The sequence below is a fragment of the Cyphomyrmex costatus genome, unplaced genomic scaffold (genome assembly GCF_001594065.2).
Source record: "Cyphomyrmex costatus isolate MS0001 unplaced genomic scaffold, Ccosl1.0 scaffold51, whole genome shotgun sequence".
NCBI classification, from domain to species: Eukaryota; Metazoa; Arthropoda; class Insecta; order Hymenoptera; family Formicidae; genus Cyphomyrmex; species Cyphomyrmex costatus.
In genome coordinates, this window is record NW_017279354.1 from 549,795 (window position 1) to 568,636 (window position 18,842).

Here is an 18,842-nt window from a genome sequence, read left to right on the forward strand (position 1 = left end):
TTTTTAAATAATTCTATTACTACTGCTAAATTGCAGTTAATATCAACAAGTTAATATTTAATAACACGTTAATAACAAGTTTCGTAATCATATTTTCTCGTTTCTATTATAATATGCATTTACATATATGTACATTATGAAGAGCATATACTTAATTATATAAATACAAAAGCTATTTTAAAATATGTTAATAATTATAGATATAATATAAAAATTTTGTTATTAACATCAATCAGTTTAATTTTCCTTTCTTAAATGGATTATTACGAATTTTAACTTTATGAGCTCATGATAATTTCTCTTCAGAATTTGAATACATGTATATGTGGATAAAAAAAATCGTAGATTCTTATATTTCTAAAAATCGAGTATCTTGATAAAATGACAAGGACGCATGAAATTAAGTAAAGACGACAATTGTTACTAATTCTCTGCGGCTTGGGGTTCATATAAACAGGCATGATGATCATGTAGCGACCCTCGGTATGGGTGTTTAAACGAGGCTTAAACAAGGCAGAACGATTTGCGACATCGAGTGATAAGCGACATTTCTCACGTTGACAAAGTTATAAGAGTGAAAACAAGATCTAAAACTGGGTAATAACTTCAAAGTTATTGTTATATATTTGTAATATTGTATTATGATTAATATGATAAAATGTTCAGTGTAACAGTGACTTAATCTTACAAAAAAATTAAGTGTGATATTTATTCTAATAAAATGTATATATATAAAAATGTAATGGTTCAGTAGAAATTACATGTATATACGCGAGAGGTGATGAGGTCAATGACAATTTGCGCAACTGCAGTGTAATTGGATCATGTCCACCATAGAAAGATAAACAATAGTATATAGAAACCTATGTCATCTACACCAGCTGAGCTAATATAGATTATTCAACAGAACCATTTCTACTGCAGTCATTGTCCATCTGACCATTTGAATTTGCTATTTAAATCTGATAAATCTGACAATGTAATGTACAGTATTTGTTGGGTGTAAGAGAGAGAAACGTAATATACAGAACAAAGTTCTGATCCATAAAGCATGCAACATAATACGTAATGTGAGAAATACGTGATATGTTTGACTCCATATATTAAAAAAAAATAGATTAATTATTTAACTCTCATATATTTTTTGAAAACAGAAACACTGCTTTATCATTAACTAATTAAATAATTTAAAAAAGTTTTGGTAGTTATATACTGCTTTACGTCTGCTAAAATACATATAAATACTTTAAATAGCGAATCAAGTATGTGTGATAAAGTAAAATATTTCTAAATTTCAATAAAATTAAATATTATGCAATAATTTAATTATCTCTTTTTGTAATATTTATTTTTATAAGTCTATATGTATGTTCATTTTTCTTTTTACACTATGTGTGACATATTTTTTATAATATAATGTGTAACTTATTTTACTTTGTTTGTTTATTACAAAATAGCAGCTACTTAATTTTAGCAATTTTTCAATTTTTATTCAGCTATATATTTAGATTTAGATTTTTTTTGCGCTTCTTATAAAATTCAACGAGCGCATAAATTACTTTGTAAAAATGAGCAATAAAATATATTTTTCAGTGAATGTGTGAGGCAAAAATCCATCAGTGTGAGTGTGAGAAGCGCGACTGACAGTTTGATTAACCTGAATTATCGAAATACGATGGGAAAGGTATTGTACTGATTGATATGCAATTAATGCTTATAAATACTTATCCAATATTTACCCATAAAATTTATAACTTCGTATATTTACAAATACGAGCTCATGTATGCATATATATGTTTAAAAAAGGTATTAATTAAAATTTCTTAAATAACAAGAATAGTAAGGCTAATGAGAGCTATTCGCTGTTGTTAGTGCGTTTAATTGTTGTTTCTTAAATAAATTATTAATTATATAGTATATACCTATATATACATATAATATATATATTTATATTTATATAGATATTCAAAGACATTCAGTAAACTTCTCTATATCCTAAAAACATTCTAGGACGTCCCTTAGATGAAGTGCTATATAGATATCTTAATCTTTCTTTTTTTAAACATTTAAATTATTATAACATTAACATGTCTTATGAGGGTATATATTTTATATCGCACATTTTGCATTCTTTATAACATTCAAAAAATAGTCCATCTTTTATTCAACAAAACTTTGACTACTTCTACATACACTTCTTTATATTATTGCCTACATTATTGCCAAATAAAGATAAATAGGAATAAAATAATAGTTTTTTAATAAAAAAAATAAAAAGACGATGTTAAAAAAATTAATTTTTTTTATCAAAGATTTGATTAGTTTAATTCAATAAAGCGAAAATATCATATTAAGTTAAAATATTATTGTAAATAATGTAATAATTTTTATAGAACTAACACTAAATATATAAAAAATTGATTTCAATGAAATAAGTTAGTTTTTATATATACTATAATATAGCTTGTGTGATGAATATATAAGGTATTATAGATACATAAAGCTTAATAAGTTTTTAAACTGTGATGTACTGAAGGTATTCTATAAACGGTATTCATAGTCGATTCTTAAGTGATATTTGAGATTAACCGTCTTAAATACAGTCTTAAGATGTCACGAATCAATTAAAGGACCGTATTAACATCTTAAGACATTACTTAAGACAGTTTTAAAATAAGAAAGGAATATGAATACCGGCTTGTGTGTGTGTGTGTGTGTGTGTGTGAGCGCACATTTTACACCTTTGTAGTACAGTTCAGAAACGACCTATTATTAAGTCTTGTGACGTCTTTTGTTCACCACATTATTAGCTACGTAATTATGTTCTAATCCTACATTAGGTGACTAGTTCTACATGGTGTATTAACAGAATTCGAATACTGTATAGAGCTATCACAAAATGCATTCGTGTGAGTTTTTTGAGGAGAAATAGGTGTGTGTGCGTGCGTGTCAAAAAGAAAATTAAAGAGTATAAAAAAAGAAATAAAAAATATGAAACAAAGAAAGTAAAAAAGTATAAAATACAAAAAAATAAAATATAAAAACATGGAACCAATATTTCGTTGCGGTTCCGGATTCGACAGAGAACGAGATAAAAGATACAAAAAAATAGACGCGCGCGCGCACGCACACACACTCACACACACCTTCCCCTTTAAAAAACTCACACGAATGCGTTTTGTGATAACTCTATACAGCATTCGAATTCTGTTAATACACCATGTTCATACTTAATTTTTAAGGTGTTCCCAATCGATCCCGAACTTTTCATTTATAATATTTTCGTATTCAGGAGATTAAAATCTATTTAAAAAAACGCTATTTCTTTTACTTACACCTTTGTAGACAAAAATCAGCCTCTTTTCAACATCCTCCTTTGTGATCAACTTACGACTAAAATTAAATTAGGGATATGTAAAAACTAATTCATTTTATTTAAATCTAATTTTCCTAAAATTATGATATGATCTTTTTTGAATTAAATTTCTTAATTCTTCTAAAGTTTTCGCAAAATAATGCGGAAATGTTCTCGTGATAAATTCATTTTCCTTTGATAGTGTCAACTTTGAATATGTCTCATATCCAAATAAATTCTTTTTTACAGACAATGTATACGTCAGTAACTGAAAAGAAACAAGTACTGATGCTATTTCTGCTCGAAATTATCCTAATCGTGCTAATAGGAACATTTATGACGTATGGTCCAGAGGCGAACGCTAATCTGCTAAAAAATCGTACCGGTCAGTATATAGTATATATACATATATGTATATATGTACAAATGCGTGCATGTGCATTTTATGTGTGTCTTGTAGTTAAAAATTATTACTGGTGTAAATCGATTATGTCTCCAAGTTTGCATTCTATTCGTAAATACACGTAAATTATCGCTAACAAAATAGAAGAATGTAAATTTAAAATTAAATAGCAATTCAATTAAAATTAAATGCAAATTCAATTTACAATTTTTTAAAATAACTTTAAAAATAAATAAAGTATATATAATTTTAAAAAATTATTAATGCTTTTCATGTTTTTCATGATAAAAAAGTTGCTTTATAATCTCATTTTAATTAAACATAAAAAATAAAAAGATTAAATATTCCTAAGAATAATAATTTTTTCAAAAATTCTGAAAATATTAAAAATTTTAAGGATTTAGCTTAAAAAAATTTTAAAAACTTTTAAAACTTACAAAATTTCTAGGCATTAAAAAAAATTGTAAAACTGTTACGAGTTCTAACTTTATTATTCGAATAAATCAACTTGATTAAATTTTGCATGTAATTTACTTATACTATACCATAAACATTCTTCACTATAAATAGTCTTCATTTCTATTGCTTTTACAGAAATTTAATACAAACCAATTTATTATTGAAAGGCAGTAATTAATCACTACTTTCAGTAATTGGCCAATATTAAATTGACCAGAAATTTCTATAATAGCATGTTTAAAATAAATGCTAATTATATTTACAGGCACCGCCGACAAATCTGGGCAAATAAAAAAATCGCAAGATAATCCATTACGAATTTATCCGAGTAAGTAGATTTTATTACGCTTTATTTATTTATGTTTGTTTTGTGGGAAGAAAAAGGATAATATGAAAATAAAAAAGAAATCTAGAAAAAAATGTGTTTATCTAAAAAAATATGGTGACCGTGTCCTATTCAAAACAGAATCAGTTTAATCTGAGAGAAACATTTTTTAAATAAATAACATTTTTTTAAATGAAGAAGAATGTATAGAAAAATTAAAATAGATTATCTTTTATATCTGTATATTCTGCATTATACGTTGCACAAAAGGAGAAATAGACACGTTAACATATGAATAAGAGTTACGAGTTCTGACCATCTTGACCTTTCCTATTTTAAATATCGATTCACTATCACATGTTCAAAGGATTTGTTGGAGAGAGACGTTGTTTGTGCGTTCAATTGGAAACAGTTCGTTTTCAGCATCTGTCAGTGAATTGTCATGTCAACGTTTTTTCCGATTAACGTCTACTTGCAACGTTTATTATTATACTTAATATAATAGATCTTTAATTACTTCATTTTTTTTAATTAGTACACTAGTATAATTAATAAATTATAATTATTCCAAATAAAAGTAAATAAGACTGTTGTATAAAGAATTGCAAAAAAATTTTATTTTAATTTAAAATATTTAAAATGTTTCTTTAAAAAAGTTCCTAAAAGTTATTTTTAAATAGAGAATAAAATTCAATAATAACAATTTTAATTAAATTATACGTTTTTGTTTCTTTTTTTAGAAATAACTGCATAATAATCGTGAAATTACAATAATACAAAAATTAACAAATTAATCCTAACACTTATATTTACAAATATATATATAATGAAAAGAAATATTTTTATATTCTTTTGAATTTGAAAAATTTTAATTGTATTAATTTTCTGAATTATATAATTCGAAACTCAAAGTGTACACTTTCTATATGATCAATTAAATTCAAACGCATATGTATATGCATTGAAAAAAAATGAATCAATTTTCACGAAATACAAAAATACCAAGAATTTCGATAAAGTCACGACCAAGCACATTTACCGTATGACTCGCCATACATTGCGGTGGCTTCATCGGTATATAGTCAATCTCTGTACAATGCTGGTACGAATGAGGATGTGCTATGGGTCAGAGCACGCAATCATACTTCTTCTTATCGAGGGTTTTCTGTTGTGTGCTTTTATTGCTATATATGATTATGCCCAGGAGGCAGATGCCAGTAACCGACTGAATAGCGTCCATCCTTATTTGAATGGACAATCAAAGTCTCTACCCACCACATATACACGTGAGTTTAACATACATCGATGCCGCCATTTCCTACCGTTTCTATTTTTCAGTTATTTTCTTCTTTTCCTTATTATTTGTTTTTTCCGCTTACTGTCAACTCATTTTGAAATCTCCTGCTCTCTTCTCTTTAATACATGTATATCTCCAAGAAAGACTCAAATACGTATAAAACATGGAAAATATTATTGAAATCTGAAGCAGTGTATAATCATGAAAAATGTAAGCGTAAAATTTTTGTTCTTGATTGTCTATTTACCAAGTCTCATCAGTGATCTTATGTTAGTTATTTAATGAAAACAATTTTCAATATTTTCTATTATTCTGTAAAATCGTTAAAAAGCGATAAAGTAAAAGTTACGTTCTTTATTGAAGAAATATATTGGAAATGAAATTAATAAATGTGAAATTGAAAAAAAAACATGCTAAGCGAATTAAAAAATTAAAAAATTTTAAATGATAAATGTAAGTCTTAATGATACATGCGATAATATATTAAATGAAATGTACAACACAATAACGAATGAAACAGAAATGTATGAACCAACAGCAAATTAATCACATTAAAACCGAGGGTACGAATATATATAATTATAAATAATATCTTTTTGTATCTTTACAGATACATGTGTCTATGCGCTGCAAATTTATAATTTTCTATTACTTTTATCTCTTTAATCAATCAAAATCCATTTTAAATTATAAAAAATTTTACACAGGCAAAAAGTTATAATATATTTCCAGTAATAATATAATATTTATTGGTAATATAATTCTAATACATATTTTACATAATACATATTTACACTTATCAACTTGACATAAATTGTCACGAATATATTACTTACAAAACGAAACGCTTGTTCTTTTTCTGTTCTTGGGGTTTGTCTAAAATGGTACAGTGTATCAAGATGTCCATGTGATGATTTGGATTGGTTTTGGCTTTCTGATGACATTCCTCAAAAAGTACAGCCAAAGCGCTGTTGGTCTGACTTTCCTCGTAGGTGCAATTCTCGTCCAGGTGGCTTTAATCTGCGATGGCCTAATGAACATACAGTTAGGCCATAAGGCTTACCTCTCGTTAGAGAGGTTAGTGTTTATTTTAATTTATATTAAAAATTACAGTAGAGAGATAAAGATAATTATTAATTTTATATTATAATTAGGAAATAAGGGCCCTAAATGGTCAAGCTAGATCTTAAGTGCTGAAATAATTCTATGTGAATTTATGTACTACATGTATATAAAGATCTTAATGAACATTAATATCTTTCTAATAAGATGCCTGATTGAGCATCAAATCATTAAATTGCTAGTCAATTTAATTTGTTATTACTACAGTAGTTTAATCAAACTGCGTTTCAAAAGACCGAAAATATAATAATTTCGGCGCGCGGTTTAAAAAATACTACATACATGTAGTATATAAATTTACATAGAATTATTTCAGCATTTAAACTCTAGCTTGATCGTTTACTTCTTAATTATTATGTAGTTACATAAAGGTCTTATTTAAAACTTTGTACAATTTCATATTAGTTTTATTTTACATGTATAGAAACATCATAAACGTTTTATTTTTATTCTAAATTTGAATAAAATAAAAATTAGTCTCTTTATAGAAAAATTTGAATAAAGATATTTGTATCTTCATTATATGTATCATTACGGAATTTTTCAGTCTGCTTAGTGCAGACGTTGCTGTGGCTACACCGCTTATCTCCATGGGAGCAGTTTTAGGCAAAGTGACTTATATGCAACTGGTGTTCATGGGAATAGTGGAGTTGATTATGTTCACCATTAATAAATACGTAGGCGAAGAATTGTTTATGGTGAGTTTATTCCTATTTTTGCATAATGTGTTTTCTCTACACCATTTGATTTATCTTACTATTCTGTTCACAAAAAGTATTAAGGTACGATAATCAAAAAGTCAACAGTTTACGAGTTATTTAACATTTTGTGTCAATATGTACCAAAATAAAGTGTAAAATATCTCGTAAACTATTGGTTTTTTGGTATCTCTACCTTAATACTTTTATATGCAAAATAATTAGAGGAATCATGTTATCTAAAAAAAATTACATAATTCCATTTAAAATAGTGGAGGTGACCTTCATATCTTTTTAACGCCTCCACTTAGAAAAAAAAAACAACGTGACTAAAACGTGTCCTCCTCGACACACCGTTCCATTTTTATTTGAAATATTTTTTCGTATTGTCAAAAATAAACGAAATATTCAAGATGTGTGTTCGATTTAAATGGACTACCCGGTATATGATTGTAATATATAATTAAAATTAGAATATGACGATAAATGTTTTATCACACATATATTATATAAGAACATGTATATTTTCTATTATTTTATAAATATATGATATAATTTCTGTAAAATAGAGATAAGTTATACTTTCTTATATTATATGTAAACTTTTTTCATATTTTTAAGGTCGTCGACGCTGGTGATAGTATGTTCGTTCATGTGTTTGGTGCATATTTTGGATTGGCAGTTAGCTTTGTATTCGGATTGAAGGAAAAACCAAAGGAACATGATTTGGAAGGATCGACTTATCAATCAGACGTTTTCGCCATGATCGGTATGTCAAAACTGTTTGCATATCTATAGTAATGATGAAGATTAACATTGCATTAAGTTTTATTCTTTTTCAAATATAATTTTATGATATTTTGAAAGTATTAATCATTAAAATAGAATAGTAAGATAATTAATTATTACCTTCAGGTACTGTGTTTTTATGGCTATTTTGGCCGTCATTCAATAGCGCTGCGTTGACAGGAGATGATCAACAGAGAGCTATAATCAACACTCTGTTATCAATATCTGCAAGCTGCGTGATCACGTTTGCTGTGTCGGCATTGGTTTCTAAGGATAACAAATTCAATATGGTACACGTACAGAATTCGACCTTAGCTGGAGGTGTCGCGATTGGCACAGCTGCAGGTGATTTTATTAACTCTTTAACATGCAACTACTAGATAAAAAATGTTATACATATCTATATATGCATATTATACACATATATATGTAGTATTTTTATATAATACGTAAAATACTTTATAACGCACACAGCAAAATAAGAAAGTGATTAAATATGTTGATTAAAATGTGTCTTTACTTTTTGTAATTTCAGTCAGTTTTTTCATTGACCTTGAGCTGATTAAACTTTCTCTCTTCGATATGTTACTATAATTTAATAAATCGATATACAGAGTAATTATGAATTACTCAGTGTTCAAGGAGGCCATCCTCTAATTTGAACTTTCTCAATACACACAGGTATGATGTGTCAACCAGTAGGTGCTTTGATCATTGGTGCCATATCCGGTATAATTAGTGTGCTGGGATACAAATATCTTACGGTAATAATGAAGATTATTATGCAATTGCAATAGTGGATTAATTATTTGTTTTTAAAATTGTTTTTTATGTTTTATCAAAAATGAATAATCTACGAAGTAATTCACATTTTGTACCAAATTTATATTAGAAGTATTATATCGCAGAAAAAAATATTAGATTAATCTATAGATTAATCTGTAAATGTTTGGTTATTGTTAGAATTAGCAGAAATCAAATACTTTAACCTTTTTATTTTTTTATAACGTTGAACTGAATTTTTACGAAAAACTTAAATGCTATTATAATTAAGAATTTTTCTGTTACACAATGAGTAAGTTATACGACTCTGCAAAGCCTCTGTTCTTTTTTTCTAATAAATTATTTTTATATTAATTTCTTTATCTCCTTTTACAGCCATTTATACAGAAACATTTTTATATCCATGACACCTGCGGGGTACATAATTTACATGGAATGCCTGGCGTGATAGCTGCATTTTTTGGGGCACTTATGGCATGCTTAGCTACGGAAGCCACTTACGATTACTCCCTATACGAAGTACGTAATTTCATTGTCTTGAAATTCGAATTAATCATTTTATTATTTTTGAGTAATTTAGTCTTATTTACGTTATACTGTGCAAAACTGTAATTTAATCATCTCAGTTTTAAAACAATATTTTTGCACCTTATGGTAATTATCGCACAAATAACTTCTACACGTAAAATGAAAAGATGAAATGATAATTTGAAGCTTAATGGACTACCTAACTATTATAGGAATATCTATTATAATATATTAGTGAAACGGAATATTGTACATACAATGTTTGATAAATTGTATTTTAACTTCTGTTCTATTTTACCTGTTTTCCATTAAACTATGCATAAAAAGTTTAAAAATAAAATGGTCGAAAATTTGAATGTTCTTAAAAGATGTTGTAAATTTTATGTTAAAAATAAATTATAATTAATGTTAAGAGAGTTAAAATAATTTACTTATAATTTTCTTTATATTTATGTTTGATAAATCTCTATATTTATTAAGATTTTTCCTGCACGGGCACCGAGTTCAGAGTTAAAAATTAGCGAGATGCGCGACAATTATGGAATATCAACGGGATACAATAGAACGGCGTATCAGCAAGCGGGATATCAATTACTGGCACTAGCGATTACCCTTGGGATCTCCATTGTTTCTGGATTAATAACAGGTACTTCAATCTCCATGTCGCACATATAGTATTATGACAAGTAAAAAATAGAAAAACATTTTTTTATCTATATGTTCATTATGTTTAAGTTTTCGATGTAACTATTTTAATGGTTTGACAAAATCATTTCTATCTATATACAGCTAAATTATTTGAAAATAAATTTTTAGATATTTTAGCAAAATCATTCAATATATTTTTCACCTTTTTTAAATATCGGTAGTAGTGATAATCACAGAAAGTTGAAGCTCCTATTTTAATATTTACCACGACTTTTTCAGATTGTGATATCGAAAGCAAAAAATACACAATACAAATTCTTATAAAACACATTAATATGGAAATAAAACAACACTTATAATCGATAGAATTGACTTGTAAAGTATATAGAAAACTTCTTCTGTTTCATATTAGTAAATAAATAACATATATTGAGCTGTGTTTGGTTTTGCTCATGTTGAAAGCTTCATTTTATCTTTATCGCTCATTATGTGAAAGAAAAATAGAATAAAGCTTACAATGCATATAAGCGCCAAATCGACGCAAACTCTGAAAATGAATTATGTATAATAGAAAACAAAAGAAATTAAGTTTATAACTGACAAACTGTTAAATTAATAATATATGGGAATAAATGATGTAGCTTAATTTGTTCCAGAAACAAGAAAATAGTTTAGTTATTTTATAAGACTATTCTATCGACTGCAAATGTTGTTTTCTTGGAAAACATTTCTATTTAAATACAATTTGTGAAAATTCTATTGTGTGTTTCTCCGCTAACATTACAATCTGAAATTATAGGTGAAGCGAAATAATAGTGATGAGTGAACGAAAGCCTTAAATCTCCATTCCTTTTATCTACTCATTTACATTCCACATCCAAAGCGGATTAAAGAGAGGTGCTGATACTTTTTAACATTCTCTTTCTAACAAATCTAATAGAGCACACATGCTGATGTCAGTTAAAATTGGAAACGCACAACTCTATAGCCATTACATCTAAGTCTTTTCCTATCAGATTTTTTTCCTTCTATCATTTTCCTCTATCTCCTCTATCTCTCTTTTTATACTTTTTCTCCCTTTCTGTTTCTCATCTTTCCTTTTCTCCCTCCTTCTTTTGTTCCCTATCCGGCTGTTTTCTGGTTTTGTCTCGCTTTTCTCTTTTATTCTTTCTGTACCTCTCTTTGGTAGAAATTCAATAATGCAATTTTTTCCATCAAATTATACATAAATTGTAAAATCTAATTCAAGACCTTAAAGCGCGGATGTATATGTGCAATAATACAATTATTTTTCTTTCCTTTATGTATTAACAATCGTTGATTTCATTCTTTGTGCATATAAAAACTTCAACTGGTGTTTTGAAATTAGTTTAAACCTTTGTCTGAACTAGTGCCAATTCACGGCTTTTTTAACCATTCTTTAAACTAGTATTTTCCTTAAATTGGATTGTCTTTACTTGTTTATAAATGAGCCGATTATTTCATGTTTTATTAATTTTGTTCATTTATTTCGTCTGATTATGTACGTATATAAAACTCAATTTACAGGTTTACTTCTACGTACGATGATGTGCGGGTGGGTCACTGAACAGCAGAAATTCGATGATGAGGTTGTTTGGGACATGGAAGAGGAATTTCAGCACGAATTTGGAAAAAATCGAAATGATAACAATCGCCCTAATGATCACATAGTTATGGGCAATATTTAATATGTTGATATACTATAATATCCAACATATAAAATGCAAAGTATGCACCAAATTATTTAAACTTGCATGTAAACATTAATATTAAATACCATATTTTAATATTTGTATAATTAATTTTTACTTAATAATTAGTTCCTGTTTGCATCTTTCATAGAAAAACCGCATTATAAATGCTTACAGTACGTATGTACAGACTTTTTCAATTTATAACACTTTCCTTTTTATAAATATAATTAATAAATAAACAAAAAGTTATAAATAAGTAAAAGTAAGAAGTGTATAAATAATAAATAAATGAGTTCTAAATATATATATATATATATTAAAACTCATAAAAATTTTGATAAACACAATTATTGAGAAAAGGATTAACGCATTCAGACACATAATTATTAATCCATAAATGTGATTTAAGATATAACCATTAATTATAAATTATAGTAAATTTCATTCTTTTATTTTATCCTAATATTTACAAAAAAATATATATCTTTTATTTTGTCTAAAACATTTAAATTGAAGCAGGACATTTGCATGTATTTCAGTAATTTACTATAGTTTTTCAATTCATTTTCTTACCTTCTCATACCTTTTCCTTTCTTCTTCTTCTCTTTTTTCATTCCTTTCTCTTTCTCTCTTTTTCTCTTTGTGTCCCTCTCTGACTTGAACAAATTTTTGGTACTTTTCCATTATTTTCCTTTTAACATTCGTTTTCTTTTTATGAATTTTTCTATGATTCTTCACTTCATTATTTTTTCTATCGCCCATCTCTTTTCCTATTATACATACACAAAAATATGTATGAAAAATTCAACACATTCACATTTTTTAATATCTGAAATAAAACTTAAACTTTATTCCTTCTTGTATTCATTTCAATGTAAATATCATATTATTCATTACAGTATAAAACATTGTACATATAACACTTTATTCTGGAATCGTAAATTAGAACCACCTTTCTCTCTTTCTCTTTCTACTCTAGAAATTTACTTCGTACTATTATTCTAATGATACAAGCGCAGAATAAAAATGTTGCGTACTACATTTCACTTGCTGTCTTATTCTATGTATAATTATGTAATTACGTGATAAATGTATAATGGAAGAATAACACAAGAGAAAATGTTAAGTTGACAAGAGGCTAACTATTCTAGAATAAAAACTGATTCAAAACAGTAAAAAATAGAATAAAAAAGTTCTACTATGTAAATGTTACAATTTTTTAATTAAAATTTTTATACATATTCTATTGATATTGTCAATGAGAAATGCGAAATTAATAGGATAAATTTTGATGGGAATAAATTACTGGAAGAAAAGAGAAACAGCTCCTTTATTTTTCGACGATTTATTTCTGATTATTGTTAAATCTTACAAAAGAACACATAATACAGATTACACCGCTTGATGGTAAATCCATAAATAGATTAAACCTAATTTATTATTGTTGCGTTTATACTTAAGACCTTAAATTAATAGTACATATGTAAAAAGATTATTGCATTCTCCCAAGAAATATCTTCTTGTACGTTATAAAAGACATCCTACATAATATGAAATATTGTTCCTTTAATAAATAAATTTACTCAAATAAACGCGTCTAAAATAACGGTATATATATGTATATAGAAAGTTGAACAGACAAATCGGGAGACTTGCAAAATGAATTATAGGAAATAAATTAGTAAATTGTTCAATTACCTACCTTAGTTATTAGTATCATAATTGAATTTATAATCCATTAGCCAATCAGATTTTAATTTTATGATAACCTTCTCTTTCCATGTTTAATAGACTTATTAATATATGAAAGAATGAATAGGAGAGTGAGAAAAAGAGAAAGAAGGAAACCCTATGGAAAAGTCACGGGGTCCCATTTTACTATGACTTATAACGACTCGGGATTGACAGTGTACTTGTTCATTCACTTATCAGATTCAATAATTACCTAGTTTATTTATTTTACTTAGTGCGATCAGGCAGATCATAAATTGTGTATGGGAGAGATTCCTAACAGCTAACACCAAACTTTTCTTAACTTTTGTATCTATAAGTTAAATGTCTTATATGATTATATAGTATCTTCTTTTTTTATATTCTTTCCAATAAATCTTGCTTATCACTTGTTTTTAACAGAATTATCTATAGTTATAATTAATAATCCTAATCAAATTCCTGAATGTTTCATCAGACTCTATGTATCCCAGATTTAATTTAAAAAAATTAGTTAATAATATCTTGTTTCATTGAAAACTTACGGCTCTAAATATGTTCATGTATCATGGTTTAATTTTGCATCTTACGAATGACCCAGTAACGTGTTGTGTACGCAGTACCCCGGAACACTTTAATTTATACGCGCATTTCTTTCAACTGACAACAGGTGTCATGCCGCACTATGGCATCGAGCGAACAGCAAGAATCGACAATTCAATTAAAAAGGAAGAAGATAAAAATATTTATTATATATATATGTATGTATATGTAGAATAAAAGAGTATTTGCTTTATCGTGGTAATCTTTTAAACGTTTATATATCATGGCAGTTTAATAATGTATAACTCGATAATTTAATTCGACAGTTTAAATTGTAATAATATAAAAAAGTGTAATGAATACGGCAAAGTATATTAATGTGAAAAATAAACTAATATAATATAAAACAGCTTTTTCATTAAAAAAAAAAAAAGGATTTATATTTAAACATGCATATGTATGTTTTATATTTAAATACACATATTTATAATATAAAACAATAATGAAAACTGTTCATGTTTAAATAATTTTATTGCTCTTATTTATTTAATTTGCCGTTATATATTAACTTGGCCCATTACTGATATTTCCTTCAATTATTTATAAAATCTCTTTTTTCTACTGTGTAATCTATAAATGTAATTCAAAAAGATTCAACATGAAAAGAAAACACTTAGCATTTTTCATCAAACATGGTAAAACATAAATTAAATTTCTTTTACGATATATTTTTGGGGGATTTAAAGAGTTAAAGAAATGTCAAATATGTGTGTGTATGTGTGTGTGTGTAAGACTAATAAATGCGTTAATCAAAGAGAGTAAGAAGAAATATATGAAATTGTTGTCAAAAAAGAAAAATTTAATTGGAATTTAATTTTTTTCTTTATGAAAATTGTAAATCTTAAAAGCCACTTTTAGATTATTGTAAAAATAGTCACAAATTTTTTTATTAAATATTTTTAGCTATAACTTTTTAGTCGGAATCTAAATTAAGTTTATGACATTTAAAATAAGCTTGTAGCTTATGATTATAAAAAAGGTCTCGATTGTCAATCTTCTTGCGTCCCCTACGATATCGTTTTGCGACTCGACATTTCATATATTATATAAACATTATCACGATACTATGACAACGCATATACTATGACAAATAACACCTCAACATTATTAATAATTCTTTTCTTTATCATTGTTCCGTAGGGGCAGGCTATGTTTCACGTTATTTATATCGTACGTTTTTCCTAATTGATTGTTGCAAATTACGTCTGTTCGCTTTCTGTTGCGCTTTCTGTTTTTAATCTCGTCCTTTTTCTCTTTCATCTAAACTATCTAAAGGTTAAAATATAAGTCTATTTATAGTTTAAGACTTTTACACAAAAAACACAAGAAAGTGCATCTCAGACAAACAGATCGTCATAGACGTAATCGTTGTGAACTTGCTTGCTACATATTGCGCACACACAAAAATCACGATTATAATCTTGTAAAAGGAATGATAAAAACGCTGTTTGCAAAATTTCTTGTTTTCAGTCTCATTTCATATATACCAAGAAATATATTTTGTAGGATAAAAAGTATATATATTTCTTGTATAATATCAAGTATAATATCAATTAGACACACGAGGATAGTTAAACAAAATATATTAAATAATTCGTATACAATTGAATCAGTTATTATAAAGCGGACATGAGTTACCATTTTCATGAAATTAAGTTAATGTAATATAGTTCCTTGATCAATGATAAAATTCACAATACATTCTGCATAAAAAAAGAGAATCAATAGGATTACTAATTGCAAAAATATTGATCTGTTTATACTGTTTATAGGCAACTGTTACAAAAAAAGCATGATTATGAAATCTTTTTTGAAATTCTTTTAAATTGAAATAAGCGCTTATTTATATTTCTATAAATGCCAAATATGCACTAAAATGCTAATATGCACGATAAAATTAAAGAAAGAAAAGCATTTTTTCTGTAAAAAAAAAAACGTAGCATAACTCGTGCATTTTCATAATCAACTAATTCAATTGTTGCCTTCTTAACTTTTATTGATGAGTATCAAAAAATTAGTAGTAGAAAATCTTTAATTTTTATAATCAAATAGTGTCTATTTTTTCTTAAAAAATGTTTTAATCATATTAATTTTGACGTTCTATAGTCGCACCATATGCCTTTGTTAATTTTTTTTAATTGTACATCATCATCAATTCTTGATATTTTTGATATTCTAGATATCAAGTCATACTCCAAGGATCCAAGTCCACTCATCACAAATGATCATCACTATTGACTTAATATGAAAAATATGTATAATTCGTCAAATACTTAATAATGTACTCAAATCTCCGTATTCTTAACATGATAGATAGAGAACATCCTCCATCAGCCCTCAATTTTATTTCGATAGCACATGCGCAGATTAAAAATATATGCGTCTGTTGTGCTGTTGGCAAATGGAGTAATGATAACGTATGATATTTTTTATAAATAAAAATTGATAAACATTTATTTATTCACAATAGATAAAAATATAAATAGAGTGGCCGATTTTCATGCCGATAAAGCTTTAGATTGAAAGCCAAAATAAAGAAAATGAGAAAATAATTGCTGTATCTCTTTCTCTCTCATTCGCGCCTGCGCGTTGACATTTGATGCTTATAACATACGCATGCATGCATACGTACATAATGAAGAAACTCCTATTTAATAAAAAACATCTATTAATACCCTTGTTCTTATGACAACCTCCGTCTACCTTTCTAATTATGATCGAGTGATCACGTTGTCACATGATAAAATGTGATAGCATGTATGTATACACAAGGGTATGTGTTAAGAATACGGAGTTCATGTAAGTGTTGTAATAATATAGAGAAGTTAAAAATACACTCAACAGCAAAATTAAAGGATTACTTATCCTGCTCCCCAAAAATAGGCAAATTTCAAAAGAGTCTAACTTTGTAAAAAATGATCGTAAAAAAATTTGTAAAAAAGCATTCGTAAAGAATTAATCAAATCGAAATATCAATTATCATTTTCGAAAGTAGAGATTTCAAGCTTTAGAGTGCTTTTTTACAAATTTTTTATGATCATTTTTAACGAAATTATTCTCTTTTGAAGTTTGCTTATTTTTGGGAGGCAGGATAAATGATGCTTTAATTTTACTGTTAAGTGTAGATATTAAGAATATGAAGATTTAATCATAAGTTTACGAATTAAATATTTAAAAAAAAATTGGCTATGTAAATAAATTTAATGTTTATAATTGTATAAAAGGTTACAAGAAAGCAATATTAAAACAAGTATTATGTAAATTTATATCAAAATTCTAAAGTTATCCATAGAACTGAGCGAGCAGAATTGGCAGTGTATTTACTATTTCGTAACTATATTCTTGTAAAAGGCTATAAAAAATACTCAAAGAAAAATAATTTGAAAAGTACATTTTTATCAAAACGTTTAAATCATTCTTAAAATTAAGATAAATGGAATTAGTAGAAAAATGGGAATAATTATTGTACTAGTCATAAATAAACAATTAAAAAATTTCTTGCCTAATTTCTCTATTAAAATTTTAATATTTATTCTGAATTATGTGGCAATATTTCTGGCAATTTCTAGGACTTTATAATTATATCGATATTTGGAGCCGTTGTAGCTGGACCCATCGTCTCGGTCAAAATTAGCTGAATATAATATAATGGACTATGATCTAAATGGCAGTATGTTTACGTAAGCGAAATAGTTAACGAGAAACGGCAGTGTGCGCGGTATTTCTAATGGTATACTTATAATACACACCTTCTTTGGTATTTTTATAATACACATACAATAAAACTACGCATATATACTGTACAAATACGGAAATGACGTACAGTATGTAAGGGAGCGCATTTGAGCTCGAATTAAATTCGATCAATATGCAAAATAAAACGCTGTATGCAACTTTGTCATTTTTAGACTACTATTTTGGCTTATGTTGAAAACACAGTAAACATGTAAATTGTTGTGAACATAAAATGTTGCATCTCGTTACAGCTGACCCATTAAACTCTGTATAACAACACGCTTCAAATAATGACGAACGTTTTTATCACGTCAAGTACATAAGAGATTTAAAAAAAAAATTATTTAACTTTAAAAATATGACGAGCAAATGTAACCGCGTTATAGTATTGGATAATTGTAATTTAGTGATTTTATTTATCGTAATGCATTATCAATATGCAATCACGTTCGTGCAACATTTTTAAAGTTTGGACTGTTCAGATACCATTTTAGAAAGATTTCATATATTAAACGATAACTGTAAGTGCTTCGAAAAGCAGCTTTAAAGGTACGTCTCTTGTCCAGTTAGTTTCCTACGTAAGTGCTTACGCGTGCGCGCGCACACACACATACACACACACACACACACACACACACACACACACACACACACACACACACACACACACA

At 27.1% G+C, this 18,842-nt stretch overlaps 1 protein-coding gene across 1 annotated transcript; it reads left to right on the forward strand.

Annotated features, from left to right (window-relative positions):
- Positions 1-1,640: 1,640 nt before the first annotated feature.
- Positions 1,641-12,161, forward strand: Rh50 (Rhesus blood group-associated glycoprotein Rh50). The gene is made up of 11 exons (XM_018546017.1): positions 1,641-1,684; positions 3,606-3,741; positions 4,484-4,546; positions 6,731-6,917; positions 7,510-7,660; positions 8,282-8,429; positions 8,576-8,794; positions 9,131-9,213; positions 9,608-9,751; positions 10,241-10,406; positions 11,957-12,161. The coding sequence occupies exons 1-11, from the start codon at positions 1,676-1,678 to the stop codon at positions 12,115-12,117; spliced, it is 1,467 nt and encodes a 488-aa protein (XP_018401519.1). The 5' UTR covers positions 1,641-1,675; the 3' UTR covers positions 12,118-12,161.
- The last annotated feature ends 6,681 nt before the right edge of the window (positions 12,162-18,842 follow it).